This window comes from Hyperoodon ampullatus (assembly GCF_949752795.1).
Source record: "Hyperoodon ampullatus genome assembly, chromosome: 10".
NCBI lineage: Eukaryota > Metazoa > Chordata > Mammalia > Artiodactyla > Ziphiidae > Hyperoodon > Hyperoodon ampullatus.
In genome coordinates this window covers 70,488,331-70,508,562 of record NC_136923.1, presented here as the reverse complement: position 1 = coordinate 70,508,562, position 20,232 = coordinate 70,488,331, and the positions used below count along the sequence as shown (strand labels likewise).

Below are 20,232 nucleotides of genomic sequence, written 5' to 3'. Positions count from 1 at the left end.
CATTCCAAAGATAACAGATAATAAATGAACCGAAGACAACGGATAGTAAGAAACCATAAAATAAAATGTCATAAATTAAGTGTAACTATATTAAAAAATCACAAAAATGTAAGCAGATTAAATTTTTTAAAAGGCAGAAATAATCAGATTAAATAAAAATATCAGGTATAAGACTCATAGACATAGAGAACAGACTTGTGGTTGCCAAGGGTGAGGGAGGGAGGGAGAGGGATGGACTGGGAGTTTGGGGTTGGTAGATGCAAACTACTACATTTAGAATGGATAAACAACAGGTCCTAATGCATAGCACAGAGAACTATACTCAACATCCTGTGATAAACCATAATAGAAAAGAACATAAAAGAAGAATGTACCTATATATATGTGTATAACTGAGTCACTTTGCTGTACAGCAGAGACTGGCACAACGTTATAAATCAACTCTATGTCAATATTAAAATATATCAGGTATATTATGCTTTTAAAAGGTAAAACAAAAAAGCTTCACAGAAAATATTAAATGAAGGGATAGAAAAGGTATACCAAAAACTCTGGGAAAGTAAAATTAATGACAGCCTAAAAAGAATTTGAGAAATCAAGATTAATATGGATAAAGAGGCTCATCAAATAAAAATAAAATAAACAGTGTTCTAGGCAGACTTAACTATATGACATCACATGCACCTAACAACATAGCCTTAAAAGATATAAAACAACAACTGAAACAGAAGGAAAATTTGACAACTTCACTGTCACATTGGGAGATTTTAATAGTGCAATTAAATTAAAATTCAGGAATGAATAACCAAGGAATAAACCTAACAAAAATGTACAAGACTTTTACACAGGGAATTACAAAACTTCATTGAGAAATAATAAAAAAGACAAATAAATGGAGAGGTAATCCATGACTCTGAATGGAAGACTCAATATTGTAAGGATGCTAATTCTCTCCAAATTTACCTATAGATTCAGTGTAATTTAAATAACCATTCCAAAAGAAAAATTAATTTTCTTTTAACTAATTAACCAAATGGAAAAAATATACTGGTCTCCTACCTCACACTAAACACAAAATAAATACCATGTGGATTAAACCCCTAACTGCAAAAGATACAACTTTAAAATTTTTAGAAGATATTATGAAGTACAGAAAGATTTCTTTTAAAAGACATAAAAATCATAAACTATTAAGGAAAAAATTGATAGATTTGAATATTTTAAACTCAGCAAAGAATATCATAAATAGAAGTTTAAAAGTATCATCAACAAAATAATATATTGAGACCATCCATGAATAAATCCAATCCAATAGAAAAACAGGCAGAAGGAAGGAAGAAACAAGGGAGGGAAAGAGGAGGAGGGAGGGAGGGAGGAAGAGAGGGGGAAAGAAAGGGAAGGGAAGGAAGGGAAGGGAAGGGAAGGGAAGGCAAATTTTTAAAAAGAGAAAGCACAAATTGGCTCATAAACATGAAAATATGTTTAACCTCATCAGTAACCAGGAAAATGATTTAAATGATTTAAATCCCAGTGAGACACCATTTCACACCCTATATGCTGGCAACAATTTTTTAACTGAATGACACCAACTGTGTGCAAGGATGAAGATCCATAGGCACTCTCATGCTAGGCACTGCCTGGTAAATTGAGGCATGCACAGAGCCCAGGGCCCAGCCATTCCACTCTTAGCAGGTGCAGCAGGAGACATGCACAAGAATGTTCACAATAGCCCAAACTGGAAACAACCCAAACAACCACCACCAGTAGAAGTGATAAAACAGATTGTGTATACTTGAGCTATACAGAAGTGAAAATAAAGTATATCAGCATAGATGCATCTCAAAAACAATACTGAACACATTTCAAATACAGTCAAATTAAATGATACAAACATGGGGTAAACTGTCAGGCAAACCAAGACAATGATAAACATCAGGTTCAGGATAGTGGTTACCTTTGGGTGAGCAGAGGAAGGACCAGTAAGGGTACTAGTAGTGTTCAGTGTTCTTCGTCTTGGCCTGGGTGCTAGGAACATGGCAGTTCATTTATCACTGTTCTTGCAGTATTACATGCTTGTTTTCATACAGTCTTTTCATAAATGCCGTGTTTTAAATTTTACAATTATTAAAATTAATTAATAAAAATTAAGTGCTTTAGCGTTATGTTGTGATAGTATTACCAGACATATTTAGCATATTTTCAACTTGCCTGGCAACAAATATTCTTCTTTTCATTGTGTCCAAAGATAACTGTGTAGCTTTTTGAAGACTGTCTAGTAATTGATGAGAGAAAAAAGCGTAGACCTCTTTACATTCCTGTAATGAGAAATCATATTAAATTTAGTACAAAAAATAAAAACTCTAACACCCCCAAAGCAATAATACAATATTAGAAGTGACATGCCAAAGATGAAAAATAATAAACTATACAATTTCAATTATATTGTAGAAATAAATTCAATCCTAAATTACTTGTTTTTTTAAACAAGTAAGAATACATGAAAGGTGTGCTTTCATAAACACCCTAGCAAATAAGGCCTTACTCAAAAGCCAAAATTCAAAAACAGCTAATTGAAAACAATCCTGGTTTGCTCAATTTTCAGTAATTCACTCAACAAAATTGAAGCACTTAAGTGTGGCACACTTTTCAATGCTGAGAGGTGTGGGCACAAGAGGATATGTAGTCTCCAACCTCAAAAATCTCAGCTTGGTAGATAAACATATTTTAAAATGTATGATACTAAAATACATGGGATGAAATTTCCACCGTCCTGGCACCATGGTTTGTCCCTCTGTGCAAGCCCTTCTTTCCCACCAGAGAAGAAGTAGCCACATTTATTGGTCAGAGCACAGAATAAATATTGAGCCTGGGCAGGAATCTGGGCACTACGTCTTGCTTGCACAGTGATTCACACATCCGGAGCCAGGCTCTGGCCACACTGTTCCTCTCCACCCTACACCCTGACCCTCTGAGTCTGGGTGGGCCAGTCAGGTTGAGTTGGGTCAGAAGGGAGGCTTATCAGGTGTGAACAAAGAGGAATATGATCAGGTTGGTCAACTACCAGGCTAAAGTGCAGGCATGACATAATCAGATGTTTACATTAGACCACTGTGGAAGCGATGTGGAAGATGGATTTCAGAGGCAGAGGCTGTTTAGGACATGTCTGCACTGATGCAGCTCTAAGTGATCTCCCATTTTGAGAGGCTCTGATGGTACTCAGTCTTGCTCTAAGGACCCCAGCCAGTGTCAAAGGGAATGCAGTTGGAAGCAAAGAACTCTCCTGCTGACCCCCACCAACTGATAGTGGCTGCCTGGTGCATGGTACTGAGAAGCAATCTACAGCTAAAATCTAGACTCAGCGGGAAAGTGTTTCCTGATAAATTAGTGATAGCATCCTTGAGCCAGAAGGTGAAAGTGAAACAAACATGTGCTGTTTATTTCCAAGACTGTGTTAGGGCAGGGGTTAGAGAGTGTAAAAGAATGTAAAATGGAGAAAGAATGAAAAGATGAGTACGGAGGATTAAAAGAAAACTGACGGGAGCAGGAGAAAGCAGGAATTAGTACAAATGTGGGAGTGGCATTTAGAGTTGATGCACGACCAGAAGGCCTAAGAAGGCCTAAGAAGGATGAAGAATCCCCATGTCTCCTCCTCAACTTTCATTCTCAACACAGCTCAGCATAATGTGAGAATCTGCCCACCTTGGGTTTCTCCTGTGGGAGAGTCCACAGTGTTAATAAAAAATGCAGATCCCTGGACCCCAAGAGAATCAAAATCCGGTTTTGCAATACAGGTAATTCTATTAAAAACAATAACTGAGAACAAAGTTCTCCACTTTGAGTCAAATGGATTGGCACTACAATCCCAGATGTGACATTTACTACATAAGAAAACACGGTCAGTCACAATAGGGGGAGATAACTATATAAACTGTAAGTGACAGAATAGCATTAAAAGTTGACAGTGTTGGGGAAAACTGTAAGGATTGCTGTATCTTGTCAGATGCTACAGTATAGAATTGAAGATTATATTTTCTGGATTTTGTTATAAATCCACACAGACTGCTTGCAGAACTGCCTGGAAAAAAAAAAAACACCATTTGGGGTTATCTACAATCCTATGAGTCATAATTCTGTGAAATTGCATAAGGTTGCTTTACAATAAATACCTTTTTAAATTCATCTTTATCATTAACATCAACCTCAGGCACAATATTAGTCTCATAATCAGCACTTTCACCCTCTTCTGTTTCACTTCCAAAAACAACATGTTTTCTCTGTTCTATAGATAAAAGATAAAACAAAAATGTAACAGTTAATACTTGGCATTTGGTTTATTCTATACAAGCAAACCTTCTTAGGAAGCTCCTTCTTAAAAAAAATTCTTAATTTAAAAATTAAAAATTTGTTGCTGGGGGAAATCACCCTTGAATTCAATTTAAATCACCCATCTCAACAGAATTAACATTCTATTAAGGACATGGGTTCGTGCCCCGGTCCGGGAAGATCCCACATGCCGCGGAGCGGCTGGGTCCGTGGGCCATGGCCGCTGGGCCTGCGCGTCCGGGGCCTGTGCTCCGCGGCGGGAGAGGCCACAACTGTGAGAGGCCCGCGTATCGCAAAAAAAAAAAAAAAAAAAAAATACTGTACTCTGTATTAGTATCTAGAATTAAGAAACATTTAAAGAGGGGGTTTTTTTTACAGGCTCTCTTTCTAAAATACCTGTTTACCTTTTTGGGTTTGCCGTCTTAAGCTGACAAGTTCGTGTTTTTGATACTTCTGATGAAAACTACTTAAACTAAGTGGAAAACCTCTCAGAGAAAGAAGAGATGGGGCAAATACTTGTTTAAGCTGGAGTTTCTCAACCTCAGCACTACTGACATGCTTTGTTGTTGCAGCTGTCCTATGCCATGGAGGATATTCAGCAGCATCCTTGGCCTCTACTCACTAGATGCCATCCCCACACAGTGTGACAGCCAGCATGGTAGAATGCTGTACCAAAAAAAAACTTAACATAGCAGGCCAGAGACTGATATCCATGGAAAGGCCTGCTTACAAGGTTGGTCCCCAGTAAGTATCTATGAACTTGGATTTCAGAGGGGTGCCCACCATTCCCTAACTCATAAAAAGGGCTCCCTGTGCCTAAACTGCAAACGGTGTGGTTTAGGCTGAACATCTGCTCTCCTTCTGGGAGTATGGAATTTTGGTGCCTGCTAAGCACAAGGTGCCTACTTGAGAACGTATCTGTAACACTTGTGATTCAAACATTGTAACCAGCCACATTACCTGGTAACTGTTTTGCTGTTTTCCCACTGTATTTAACTTCATAAATAGTCTCAAATATTGATATAAGTTCTTTGACAGTTTCTTCCACATGCTTACTTTTGTGGTTTAGAACCTCAGCCCATTCTTTTGTGTATGTCTATTAAATAAAGAAATGACTATTAATTTCCAGATACTTAAAACTACTGTGAAACTTATTAATATGACTTCAACTTATCAAACTCTAATGCCATTTGAAAATACCTAGAGATAGCGGCCAATAGCATAATGGTTCAGACCCCAAAGTGTCAATGGCTAAAAGCAGCTTGAAACAGCTGCTATGTCTCAAGCAAAGAAAAGGAGAAAGAAGAAAAATTCGAAGTTTTTTTTTTTGGCTGCACCATGTGGCATGCGGGATCTTAGTTCCCCGACCAGGGATCAAACCTGCACCCCTGTAGTGGAAGCGTGGAGTTTTAACCACTGTACTGCCAGGGAAGTCCCAAATTCAAAGTTTTTGACCTTACCTGACTCATTCACACACAGAGATCTACAGTTCCATTCATATGGGCAAAAAGAAAGAAGTCTGAAGGCCTAGGAGATGAAGGTGTCAAAGTTGAAAACGAGAAATGGTTATTTTGTGTTTTTTTTGTTTTTTCTGGTACGCGGGCCTCTCACTGTTGTGGCCTCTCCCATTGCGGAGCACAGGCTCCAGACGCGCAGGCTCAGTGGCCATGGCTCACGGGCCTAGCCGCTCCGTGGCGTGTGGGATGTGGGATCTTCCCAGACCGGGGCACGAACCCGTGTCCCCTGCATCGGCAGGCAGACTCTCAACCACTGTGCCACCAGGGAAGCACGAGAAATGGTTTTTAAAAAGGACAATCGAGGGACTTCCCTGGTGACGCAGTCGTTAAGAATCTGCCTGCCGATGCAGGGGACATGGGTTCGAGCCCCAGTCCGGGAAGTTCCCACATGCCACGGAGTAACTGAGCCTGTGCTCTAGAGCCCATGAGCCACAACTACTGAGCCTACGTGCCACAACTACTGAAGCCTGCGCACCTAGAGCCCGTGCTCTGACACAAGAGAAGCCACCACAATGAGAAACCTGTGCACCACAACAAGGAGTAGCCCCAGCTCGCCACAACTAGAGAAAGTCCCAATGCAGCAACAAAAGACCCAATGCAGCTAAATCAATAAACTTATAAAAAAAAAAAGAAAAAGAATGAAAAGGACAATCCAAAGTGTTGTTGTGAGATTCAAATGTGATAAGGTTTTTAAAATGAGTATGATGTTGTATGCCAGGCATCAATTTAAGAGCTTTATGTGTATGAACTCATTTAACTAAATGACAACCTCTTGGGATAGGTAATTTTACTGTACCCATTTCACAGATGAGAAAACTGACTATCAGAAAGAATTAAAAATTTGCCCAAGGTCACACAGTAGGTGGTAAGAATAGGGGTTTGAAACCAGCTTTGCATGATTCTAAAAGCCTGTGCTTTTTGCCTTTTGAACTTTTCTAACAGTCTGCAAAGCCTTTAGGAAGAAGTGGAGAACTAAATTCAGAAAAGAAAACTGGATTATAGAATTGAATCAGCCCTTTAACATGCAATGTCCATGTGTCTTAGGAAAGAGAAAAGTTAATGGTAGCAGCCAATTTGGGCCTTCAAAATCACCTCTGCAAAGGAACCCGAGCCTATCTATGCAACCTCTCCCCAGTTAAGTCTTGGGACATCCCATATTCCCTCTGTACTGCCTTCATGTGTTCCTTTCTTGGTTACTAGATTGAGAGAGAGAGACTTGAAAGTTTGTCCCCCTGATTTATACCACCTCATCTGTATCTGAACCCATCTTCATCTTTTCTCAGACTCAGGGGAAACGGTGTTCCTCCTCCCACCTGAAGACACTCTCTGATTCTCCCCACCCCCACGAACTCTTCAGATTTTGCTCCATCATTCGCTCATTCCACCCTTTCTAATTTATTCAACACAGTGTTAAACTTTGGAATGACAATGGTGGTTGAGAGCCACTTCAGTCTAGCAAGGAAAACAAGTGTTAAGCAAGTGGACACTCACAGCTGATCATGGAAGATTGGACACACATGTTTATTTACACATCCCCTCCACTTGCTTTGAAATCCCCTAAGAAAGAAACCAGACTACTAGTCAAACATGACAGATTAAACACATATGTTTATCTTGGTACTCCCATGATATCTCTGGAAACCTAGACAAAACAACATAAAGTCAGCTTTTATGTTAAAAGAACAGGGTCACAGGAATAAGTGGGAAGATGCCACATAAATTCTTCTGTATGTTTCCAACACTATATAATAATAAAGTTAATGGAATTTGATAATTGGGGCTAGGACCATTGAATATCCACTTGCAAAATAATGAAACTAGATCCTTAGACCATACACAAAAACTAACTTAAAATGAGGCATAGATCTAAATGTAAGGGCGAGGGACTTCCCTGGTGGCGCAGTGGTGAAGAATCCGCCTGCCAATGCAGGGGACACGGGTTCGATCCCTGGTCCAGGAAGATCCCACATGCCGCAGAGCAACTAAGCCCTTGTGCCACAGCTACTGAGCCTGTGCTCTAGAGTCTGCGAGCCGCAACTACTGAAGTCCGTGCACCTAGAGCCCATGCTCCACAACAGGAGAACCCACCACAATGAGAAGCCCGCACACCACAATGAAGAGTAGCCCCCACTCGCCACAACTAGAGAAAGCCCGGGCGCAGCAACGAAGACCCAAAGCAGCCATAAATAAATAAATAAATAAATAATTTTTTAAAGTGAATAAATGTAAGGGCAAAAACTATAAAACTCTTTACAAAAACATAAGCATGGATCTTCATGATCTTGGATTAGGCAAATTTTTCTTAGATATGACACCAAAGCAAAGCAACAGCAAAAAAAATATATAGATGAATTGGACATCATCAAAATTTAAAACTTTGGGGCTTCAAAGGACACCATCACGAAAGTGAAAAGACAACCCACAGACTGGGAGAAAAATTTTGCAATCTGATACGGGACTAGTATCTAGAACATATAAAGAACTATCACAACTAAAACATAAAAAGACAGATCATCCAATTTTAAAATGAGCAAAGGATTTGAACAGACATTTCTAAAAGAAGGTACATAAAAGGTTAATAAGCACATGAAAAAGTGTTCGACATCACTAGCCATTAGGGAAATACAAATTTAAGCCACAATGAGATACTACTTTACTCCATTAGGAAGGCTATAATCAAAAACACAAATAATACGTGTTGGCAAGGATGCAGAGAACTTGGAACCCTCATACACTGCTGGTGGGAATGTAAAATAATGCAGCCACTTTGGAGAAGTCTGCCAGTTCTTCAAAGGGTTAAACTTGGAGTTAACATATGACCCAACAATTCCACTCCTAAATATACACCCAAGAGAAATGAAAACGTGTCCTTGCAAAACTTGTACATTTATGTTCACAGCAGTATTATTCATAATGGTCAAAAAGTGGAAACAACCTATATGTCCATCAACTGATGAATGGATAACTAAAACGTGGCCCATCCATACAATGCACTATTATTCAGCAGTAAAAAGAAATGTAGTACAGATACATGGGACAATATGAATGAACTTTGAAGACACTGTGCTAAGTGACAAAAGCGCCAGTCACAAAATACCACACACTACATGATTCCCTTTGTATGAAATGCCTACCATAAGCAAATCTGTAGAGGCAGAAAGTAGATTAGTGGCTGCCCAGGGCTAGGAGGGTTGAGAGGAAATTGGTAATGACTGCTAATGAGTATGGTATTTCTTTGGGGGTGATGAACAGTTCTAAAATTGACTGTGGTGATAGCTGCACAACTCTGTGAGTATTCTAAAACCACTGAATTGTACAATTTAAATGGGTGAATTATATGGTATGTGAATTATATCTCAATAAAGTTGTCAAAATAATAGCTAGTACCAGAAATAATTTGAAGCAGGAACTGGGGGAGGAAATGGAGCAGGGAAATGAGAGATGGGAAAGTGAAAGCAGCATGTGTGAGCATTTGGAGAAGTTTAGTTGTGAATAAGAAATGAAGAAGATATGCAAATGTTTTTGTTTGTTGGCGAAGAAAAGGGGAGAGTATATTAGACTACTGGTGGGAGGGGTCCCGTAGAGAGGACAAAGCTGAAGACCTAGAAGAGGAAGAAAGACTGGTGGAGTAAGGTTGCCAAGAAGGCAAAAAGGCATGGAATCTAGAGCCTGTGTGTGGAGAACCTCAAATTTGAAAAGAGCTGGGAACTTTCTCCATGGAACCAGAAGGAAAGAGTTGGATGCAGAAGCAGTCAGCAATGTACCAAGAGCTCTGGCTGTGCAACTATTTATATGACTTTAATTCAGAAAACTATAAATAATCCCTGCAACTCTGTCAAGGCCATCTTGCCAGGCACTCCAGGTTCTGGTTATTCTCCGTTTGCCCCCTGCAGCCCATTCTCAGCTCTTCTCTGCCCTGCTCTGTGCAGAGGGAAGCTGCCTCCTGGGGCTCCCTTATTCTCTGACTTCCAGTTGGGCTTGACCCAATGGGAAGCACTAGCAGAAGAAAAGAGAGCTGTAGGGCGGGTAATTCTCACTCCCTCCTTGGTAGAGGACGGTAGGGCTGTATCTCTGGTAGAGGCTGTGTCTCTTCACAAACTCAGCTCCTACGGGATGAGCCCTCCCATATGGTTCCCACTTTTACTGGATTCTGAAAGCACTGTTTCCTTCTTTGGTACCTTCAGCCCCAGCAGTGCTGATGACTCTCTCTCTTGCAACTCCTGAGGTGTCTCACCTTGCTGGGATCTTCACTGGCACTGTCCCATACACAATATTCCCAGCTCCATCCTAGTACCTGAACCCTGATCAAAGAACTCACATTCGGGCTTCCCTGGTAGCGCGGTGGTTGGGAGTCCGCCTGCCGATGCAGGGGACACGGGTTCATGCCCCGGTCCTGGAAGATCCCACATGTCGCGGAGCGGCTGGGCCCGTGAGCCATGGCCGCTGAGCCTGTGCGTCCAGAGCCTGTGCTCCGTGGCGGGAGAGGCCGCAGCAGTGAGAGGCCCATGTACCGCAAAAAAAAAAAAAGAACTCACATTTGGTTCTTGGTGAATTAGATCATCTCAGATAACCATGACAACTCACAATGCCATAAAAGCCAGGAGTAAGAAACTTAGATGTACACATTCCACTGCAAAGAAATTTCCTGTCTCAGTTGGTGACCCAGTGGCCCAGCCATCCTCTTTTGTTTAACAAGTGGCAAAATAATGCCATGGCACAACAGATTGCAAAAACTGCCTCTATATGGTGTCACTACCAGCTGGGGCCACACAAAGTAAAGCATCTCTTCTTGGGAAGACTAACTAGTCATTGAAGATTAATAAGACCATTCCTACAAGTCAGTGAAGAACAGACTGCAACGCCGAGGAGTGGGCCGGGGATGGACCGGAAGGCAGCCAAACTGATTTTATGGGTGGGGAGGGGGGTGTTCCTATTTTTAAAAATTGAGATATAATTCATATAACACAGATATACCCTTGTAAAGTGCACAATTCATTGGTTTTTAGTATCTTCACAGAGCTGGGCAACCCATCACTGCTATCTAATTCCAGAACATTTCCATCACCCCAAAAGAATCCCCATACCCATTAGTCACTCCCCACTCCCCCATCTCCACCACCCTGGCAACCACTAATCTACTTTCTGTCTGCATGGAGCCAGGGTGATTTTGCTGATAGAATTTTTAATACCTTTTCATGTATTTCCCAGTGTTTTCCTATCATAACTTGGATCATAATATTTCCCTGAATTTTCTATTCCATTTGTATATCTACCAATATACAGGTATGTTAATCAGGGTCCAGTAAGGAAAACAGATGCCACACCAGCTATTTTAACAGACAGAATGAGAAAATTTAATATAAAAAATTGGTTAAACAGCTATTAAAGGACCAAAAAGGCAAAAAGGGACACAGAGGTCACAGAGAGACAGTAACCGCAGGAAGCAGTGCCCGTTCCAGGGTGCGGGGGAGCCCACGGAGGAGGGTGCAGTTATTGGAACCTGGAACTGGGAAGTGAGGGAGGTGCCTGGCTAGCGCTGCTGGCTCAGAAGCTCAGAGAGGGACCTTCTGAAGCTGGTACATCTGAGAGGCACACAAGGCTGATTCCGGAAAGGCTGGAAAAAGCTAGGGCCTGGAACTAACAGCCACTGCCAGGGTGAAGAGCTATAGCTCATGTAAAGGTGTGCGCAACAAGAGGCAAAACAGGAAAGAGCAAGCCCATTCTCTCTTGTCCAGCCTCCTATCACCCCCTCTGCAAAGCCTAAAAGGGAGCCAGCTGGCCAAGGATAAATGTAATTGGCAGAGTCCCATCCCCAGCATCATAGAGTAGAAGGACAGATTTGAAGCTAACACAAGGTAGCTTTTTAATAATTAACATAATCTGTCCTACAACCACAATTAGGTGCTCCAAGATAAGGAGGACTTGTCATTACCGCAAATAGTCCTGGTTCCCAGTATTGTCTGAAACCACTGGTTAGTGCAAACTAAATGTGTCCCCCAAAATTAACGTTATATATAGCATGTTTCCAAAACTGATTTCTGCCCAAAGTGTTATCCAACTTGCTTTGTCATTACATATGTTATTCTGTCTTCACTGTAATGGTCCACCTAGTGATAGGCTCGTGGGAAGGTAGCTCATGTGTTACTAGATCTTAGATCCCTCTAGGGCAAGTGACTGGGGCATACTGATTGACAAAGGTGCTCTTCAAAGTTCCACTTCCTGTGTTTTGACTTGTGCCATCAATGTAACCACCACATTCACACTTAGTCACCTTTAATCTATCCTAATTTGCCTCATTTGTGTGATTTATTTCTTTTTCTATGCACATGAAAGTTTTTTGTTCGTATGTTCAAAGTAAATTTTCTTTGGTAGTGTGAATTTCACCCCACTGAGCAGTGGATAGTGTCAGAACAGTTATGTGCACATACCAATAGAAATGATTTTCATTATAAAGGGGACAAAATGAAGGAAACCAATGTAGAAATTTCTCTACTCCTTCATATGCTGTCCGTTTATAAGTAAGATCTGGTATGAAGTATATACAGTCAGATTCTAGAATGAGTGAGAAGAAAATGACAAGGAGGAAATTACCCCTCATCCCCAGGCAGGAAACAGGAGACTTTTCTGGAAAATTTCAATTGGTGAAAAAAGACCCACACAGCATTTGAAGGGCTCTCCCTCCTAGAATAACACGGAGCCCAGGAAATAGGTCAGACTCTATTTGCCAACTCAAGAAATAGTACCCCAAGTATATTAGTTAGAGATGCAGAAATAATACTATAAGAATAGCTAAAAGTTAACAATGAGTGCCTTTCCTAGCACCTAGGTTGTGATCTCCAAATACTATTTTCCACAAGTAACACTGAAAGGAATGAGGGCTGACTAGAAAAATTAGTAATCCCAGATCTGGGGCAGGAAATGTACAAGATAAGCCTAAGATTTCCTACGGTTCCAGGAAGAAAGAAAGCTTTCAAAGACTACTGGAGTCATATCAAAAACATAGAAGCCAGCCTGTCGTACGTATTCCACTGGACAAAGATGAGAAAATTTAAACATAAAAAAGAATGACTGCAATAGACTGAATCCCTCAAATATATAATAATCCATATATTCATAATGATCTTTAAATAATTTAAACTGCAATGGGTATTTTAGAAGTTGCTAGTGAGCCAACTCATTATTTTGAAAACTGGTATATAAAAGGAAAACTGAAGCATTGGACTTGACCTTTCTGTACAAACATTATTTCACAGTAACCAACCAGATAATGAGGGAAATTTCTTCTTTATAGAAATATTTTATCCATAAATGCTAAAATTAGAAAATCAACATTTTGCAATCTCTAGGCAACAATAATGGCTCTAGGCAATAATAATCAAAGGCTGTTAAACTTTTCAGGTGAAAGGTTGGTGGGAAACTTTATAATAATGGATAAAGCTGACTGCACCTCAGCCCACTAATTAATCTTAATATCAAGAAAAGGGAAACAGCCTGATAAAATGTGCCTCCTGATGTGATGCAATAGGAAGTACACAGTGTCACCTGTGAACTACTCAGTCAGGAAAAGGGAAAGTAATTGAACCTGAACTGAATCAATCCTCCAGAGCTAATTACAATATACAGGAAACTCAGGGGTTAGAAGAATATGTTACTATGTTAAATCATACTACTAGGATATGATCAGCAAAATTTAGAACATGGAAAATTCTATAGGACAAATGATCCCATTTCTTCAACAAATGAAGAGCATAAAAAGAAGGAAGATGGCAAAAAAAAAACCCAAAAAACTTGAATAGACATTTCCCCAGAGAAATATACAAATGGCCAATAAAAACATGAAAAGATGCTCAGCATCAGTAGTCATTAGGAAAAGGCAAATCAAAACCACAATGAGGGCTTCCCTGGTGGCGCAGTGGTTGAGAGTCCGCCTGCCGATTCAGGGGACATGGGTTCGTGCCCCGGTCCAGGAAGATCCCACATGCCGCGGAGCGGCTGGGCCCGTGAGCCATGGCCGCTGAGCCTGCGCGTCTGGAGCCTGTGCTCCGCAACAGGAGAGGCCACAACAGTGAGAGGCCCGTGTACCACACAAAAAAAAAAAAAAAACCCACAATGAGACTTCATACCCATTCAGATTATTATGAAAAATGCTTTAATTTTTAAAAATGGAAAATAACAACTGTCAGCAAGCAGGTGGAGAAATTGGAACCCTTGTTGTGCATTGCTGGTGGGAAGGTAAAATGGTATGGCCACCGTGGAAAAGTATCTGGTGATTTCTCAAAAGCTAAACGTAGAATTACCATGTGATCCAGTAATTCCACTCTGAGTATATATCCAAAAGAATTGAAAGTAGGGACTCAGATAATTATACACTAGTGCTCATACTAGCTTAATTCACAATAGCTAACCCAAATGTCTACCAACAGATGAATGGATAAACACAATGTGGCATATCTATACAATGGAATATTATCCAGCTCTAAAAAGGAATCAAATTCTGATACATGTTACAACATGGATTAAACTTGTGCTAAGTGAAATAAGGCAGATACAAAAGGACAATGTTGTATGATTTCACTTACATGACATACACAGAATAGGCAAATTCATAAAGATAGAAAGTAGAATAGAGGTTACCACAGTCTGGGGTGGAGGGGAGGGAAATGGGAAATTATTGTTTAATAGGTACAGAGTTCCTGCGTAGATGATAATAAAAAGTTCTAGAAGCAGATGGTGGTAATGGTTACAGAACACTATGAATGTACTTAATGCCACTGAACTGTACACTAAAAAATGGTTAAAATTATAAATTTTGTGTTATGTATATTTTACTGCAATACAAAAGGTACAAGCAAAGAAAGGGGAGAGGATAAAAAGAAACTTAAGAGGTATATGAATCAATTGCAATGTGTGAACCTGTTTGGTTCCTAATTCAAACACATCAACTCTAAAAAGAAAGTTTCTACGAAAGTTAAATATATTCATGATCTATGACTATGACCCAGCCATTTCACTTATGGGAATATACCCACCAAAATAGGTGCTTAGGTTCACACAAAAAAAACCATGTACAAGAATGCTCAGTGTATAATTGAAAGCTATGAACTATCCAAAGGCCTTCAACAGTAGAACAGATACATAAATTGAAATAAACTCAGAAATTTAAATACTAGTCAGCAATGAATGAGAATGAAAGAACCCACTATCGCACACAGCTACACAGATGAATCTCACAGACCCTGAGCAAAATAAGCCAGACATAAAGAATATGTGTGGGACTTCCCTGGCTGTCCCGTAGTAAAGACTTTGCCTTCCAGTGCAGGGGGTGTGGGTTCAATCACTGGTCAGGGAAGCTAAGATCCCATATGCCTCATGGGCAAAAAACCAAAACATAAAATAGAAGCAATATTACAACAAATTCAATAAAGGCTTTAAAAATGGTCCACATCAAAAAAAAAAAAACTTTGAAAAAAAAGAATATATGCTGCATGATTCCACTTATGTGAAGTTCAAAAACAGGTAAAGCTAATATACAGTGACAGAAGCCAAAATGGTGATTACTTTGGGGTAGAGGATGTTTGTTGCCTGGAATGGAGCAGGAGGGAATCATTTGCAGTGAAGGAAATGTTCAATATCTTGCTCTTGGATTGGGACTTCCCTGGTGGTCCAGTGGTAAAGAATCCACCTTACAATGCAGGGAACACAGGTTCGAACCCTGGTTAGGGAACTAGGATCCCACATACCATGGGGCAACTAAGCCCACGCACCACAACTACTGAGCTCGTGCGCCTCAACTAGAGAAGAGAAAACCCACATGCCACAACTAGAGAGAAGCCTGCGCACCGTATGCCTCAACGAAGATCCTGTGTGCCACAACTAAGACATGATGCAGCCAAAAATAAATAAATTAATAATAAATAAATCTTTAAAAAAATATATCTTGCTCTTGGAGAAGGTTACTGCGGTGTGTCATATGTAAACATTCACAGAATAGTGCACTTAAGATTTGTGCAATCTGCTGTATACACATTATATCTCAAAAAAAAAATAGACATAGGCCTAAAATGAAAAGTAAGCTGAAGCTACAACTTTTGTAGGTTTTTTTCCCATAACCAAAAAACCACCTGAAGCCTTGGATCCTTTCACAAGGGTAGGAGGTTGGAACCCTTCCCCTCCCCCCACATGTTACCAGGCAAATCAAGGGCTGCGGTCTCAAGCACAGTTAGCAATCTTGGTTGAGGCTCTGGGGTAGATGGACAACGTCTCCCTTGGAAATTTACAACCACTAGCTCACCTCACACAGGTTTAGCACTTGAGATTATATCTATACTACCTTGGAGTTTTGGAAATTCTATCGTCTGAGAAACTAACTCAAACTCTCGACTGAGTTGGTAAAACTCCTAGGTACCACACAGGAGCAAATAAAAAGAGACAGGCTCTCAACTAAACAGACATGTGCAAATTAGCTCACAATCCAAAATATTAAAAACATGAAGACACAAGCCATCCTGAGCAAGATTTGACAGAGACAGCAAAGAGCAGAATTAGATCTCCAATTTCTTCAGATAATGGGACTGTTGTAAAATATATTTTAAATATCTAAATGAAGAAGTAGAATTTTAAAAAGAGAAAGGAAGAAGATTATATAAAAGACCACATACATTTGAAAAAGTAACTTCAAGAAACAGATAAGTAAATTTGGGTAAATAGAAAATTCAAAGTAAGAGGGTAGAGAGTAGAAGTATATCCAAATATACTGATAGGATAAATGTGAATAGACTAAAATTACCAATTTTTCAAAAACAGGGATTTTTCAGAGTAGATTAAAAGCAAAATCCAGCTAAATGTTCTTTACAAAAGAAAACCTAAAATAGGAGAACCCAGAAAGGTTGAAAATAACAGAATACAGAAAGATATATCTGGATAATAATAACCAAAAACAGCTGGTGTAACTACACTGATAGCAAACAAAATAGACTTTAAGGATAAAAAGCTTAACAATGATAAAAGAGAAAAATGGCCAGGAAGATATAATCATTGTAAACTTGCATACTCTGAACACAGAATGTTAAAATTGGTCATTTAGTGCCGTCTCCGTTACAGACAAGGCCCCAATGTTGAGAACAAATGCTTTTAAGATCTTACACATTATGAAAAAGGCAGTTTATCCAAAGGTAGCAGGGGAGGTAACCCTCAGCACATTGCCCACCTTGAGGTTATAGAAGGGAAGTTTGATCATTGATAGAGATTTGGTAGAAATAAGTGAAGGGAATTTCAAAAGAGCTACTCAGAGACCTTGATCCATGACCTTTACAATCTGGGAATAGAGGGGCTTCCCCATGCCTAAGTAGTCCTGAAACAAGAGGCTGGCTGGCTTGCCCAAAAGGCACAGAAAGGTGTCCTGGGAAGAAGAAGCTGCATTTCCATAGAAAGACAGACAAAGGCACCTGTTTCCCATGGGTCAGGTTAGATCCCTTGAGATGGAGCCATCCTTGGTTGTCTTGAAAAGGACATTAGCAAGGTGACCCAAACCAGCAACATGGGTGTAGCTGAAGCACAAGGCAGGCAAAAAAGAAAAATGCCTTCACTTTATGTTTTGAACAAAACATAAAATAAGTGCTTTTGAGAAAGACTGTGTTATGTGCCAGGTCTCAAAAATGATTAGACAGGGTTCCTGTTTTTGTGCTTTTGAGCCAATGGAGGATAACTGGGTAATCAAATAAGATCACTATAATGTGATGCTGAGGAGGCTAGGTGGGTGCCACTGCCATTGAAGGATTTAAGCTGGAGAGTTTCCACCATCAGCTTTGGTGGCAAGGTGGAGGATGATGGATATAATGGGGCCAAATATGGGGGCAGAGAAACCAGTTAGATCACAACATCACATGCTAAACTCAAATGAGCATTAAAAGCCTGATCTGGAGTTCAGGCTTTTTGAGCATGAGCTACACGTTCTCCTTGCATGGCCCTTGTGATAAACCTTTCTCTGCTCAAAAAATAAATAAATAAACGCGTGACCTAAGAAAAGGGTAGTAGGTATGGAAAAGAAGAGGCAATTCAAGCAGAATCTTAGTAAGAGGCAAAACCTGGCTAAGCCCTAAAAGACTGACTGGGTTTGGGGATGGAAGTGAGGAAAGGAGGCTGGATGACACCCAGGTGTATGGATGACTTAAGGGGGAAGGATGTGGTAGTTAAAACCATGAGTGTAGATGATATTGCCCTGGGAACATGCACAGAGGAAGAAGAGCAGTGAGCACTGACAGGACCCAAGGGGACTCCAGCATGAGGCTGAGGACATTTTTAAGATAATGTCTAAGGTGTGACCCTGGGCTTGAGCTGTTGATACCTTATAAGTCTTTGGAGCTGAGGATGTCCAAAAAGCCCCCAGAATGTCTAAATGCCACGGACAGAGATTTCTACTTTTAGATTGCAAATTCACATTTTAGGTTTATGAGCCAATATTTCTATGAATAAAATATAATATATAAATGCATACCTCATTGAGTGTCAACATATCTTCTACTTTGGTAGCACCGCTTTCTGGCAGGGAAATTAACACTGTTTGGGCTATCTCCTTTAGAACTGTATCAATATGCATTTCACATAAGTCATTGATCTACCAATGAGAAAACACACATAGAAGAAAAATCCTCTTTCATCCAAAATGCCCTTGAGTTATAAATTGATTTAGAGGGCTATATCTGGAAACTTGCATCCTTAGCCAAGCAAAATTTGGTGGGCATTTTAGGAGTACATCTGTGCTTGACATGGAACTGAAGTTTAATTGAGCAGCAACATGTGCCATAACCTCATATGCGTTATGTCCTTCAGTCCTATCCCAGTTTTACAGCTAGAGAAACCAAGGCTCAGATAAGTCAAGTAACCCAGGGAGGAACACACAGCTGGTGAAAGTCAAAGAATCCTACCTCGGTTTATCTGACTCCCAAGCCTCTGGGTTTTGTCTATAGCACTATGCTGCCACCACAGACAGACTAGCACATCTAAAAAGATACGCATGTTTCATGTAGCAAACATATCAGAAATCAATAGACAGTCTCCAACTGGATGACTACTTCATCTAATTAACATTAGATGCCTTAAAATGTAAGCACTCCATCCTGCCATCTTCCACAGTCTACAACTATTCCATTTTCTAAACTACGCTGTGGTGTTGAACCATCATTTTAACATATTAAAGGCAAGGTAATTTGGGGACAAGAACAAAGCAACCCTAAATGAAAAGGCCCCAAATCAGATAAAGAAAAATAAAGCTTTTTTTTTTAACGTAATGGATGTTCTTTTAGTTAAAAGTCACACCCTTTAAAGAGCTTTCATAGATAATCAAACCATTACTTACAGCCTGAGTATTAATGTATGTAGTTTTTAAAAATGTATGCATCATACCTTCTTTAAGAGTTGATTGAACATATCCAAAACTGAGTCAACTTCTTGAAAAAAGCTTTCTAGTGTTAAAGATGACCATGTCAATATTGTGAGCCCTTGTCTCAACACAGATTCCACCTAGAAAAAGAGAAAAACAGTTTCCATTATTAAAAAGGAGCATCTGCATTTATTAAAAAGGCTGCCTGGGCTTCCCTGGTGGTGCAGTGGTTGAGAGTCCCCCTGCCGATGCAGGGGACACGGGTTCGTGCCCCGGTCCGGGAAGATCCCACATGCTGCGGAGCGGCTGGGCCCGTGAGCCATGGCCTCTGAGCCTGTGCATCCGGAGCCTGTGCTCCTCAACGGGAGAGGCCACAACAGTGAGAGGCCCGCGTACCGCAAAAAAAAAAAAAAAAAAAAAAGGCTGCCTTTTATTACCTGGAAATATTATAGGCTGTATTTCCTTAATTCTATTTCCCCTCCATTATATCTAGTAAAGGTGACATTTTGTTTTTAATCATCTTTGGCTGTCCATAAAGCAATCATGGATTCTTAGAAAGTGCTCATTATTTAGATTTGTTTTTCAAAGGCAACAAAACTTAAGACAAGAAATCATCCTGTAGGGAAAATAGAGCTATAAAGTTGAAGTAGAAAGAGGGTTTTGGCAAGAATAGATGTTCTAAAATCCATTATCTATAGAACTGGAATCAAATTTTAAACGACAGGGAAGTCAATATAAACCTTCAATATTACCAACCTTTTTCACTTTAGGGGTCATCAGATTGACAAACACAGGAGGCACTTCCTGACATAACTCATCATAATACTGCAGAAGACCCTGTTAAAAGTCAAAATGGCATGTTTTACTTTATTTTAAAGCAATAGTCATATTTTGATTCATACTCAGGTTTCATTTTACCTGTTTCCTCATAGCCCTGAAAGATGGAGGCTGACTATTTATACTAATTTGCTGTACTTTTTCCTCACCTGTAAATTACCTGAGCATCCCCTTTAA

The 20,232-nt window shown here is 40.0% G+C and overlaps 1 protein-coding gene across 1 annotated transcript in view; it reads right to left on the bottom strand.

Annotated features, from left to right (window-relative positions):
* Positions 1-20,232, bottom strand: part of DNAH8 (dynein axonemal heavy chain 8) — a gene marked incomplete at both ends in the record, with an annotated part of 333,524 nt that overhangs the window by 252,474 nt on the left and 60,818 nt on the right. Inside the window, 6 exons of the mRNA XM_079713152.1 lie at positions 2,209-2,315; positions 4,167-4,279; positions 5,284-5,419; positions 18,334-18,453; positions 19,242-19,358; positions 19,975-20,055. Of these exons, the coding sequence (XP_079569278.1) occupies positions 2,209-2,315; positions 4,167-4,279; positions 5,284-5,419; positions 18,334-18,453; positions 19,242-19,358; positions 19,975-20,055 (674 nt within the window). The remainder of the gene's footprint in view (positions 1-2,208; positions 2,316-4,166; positions 4,280-5,283; positions 5,420-18,333; positions 18,454-19,241; positions 19,359-19,974; positions 20,056-20,232) is intronic.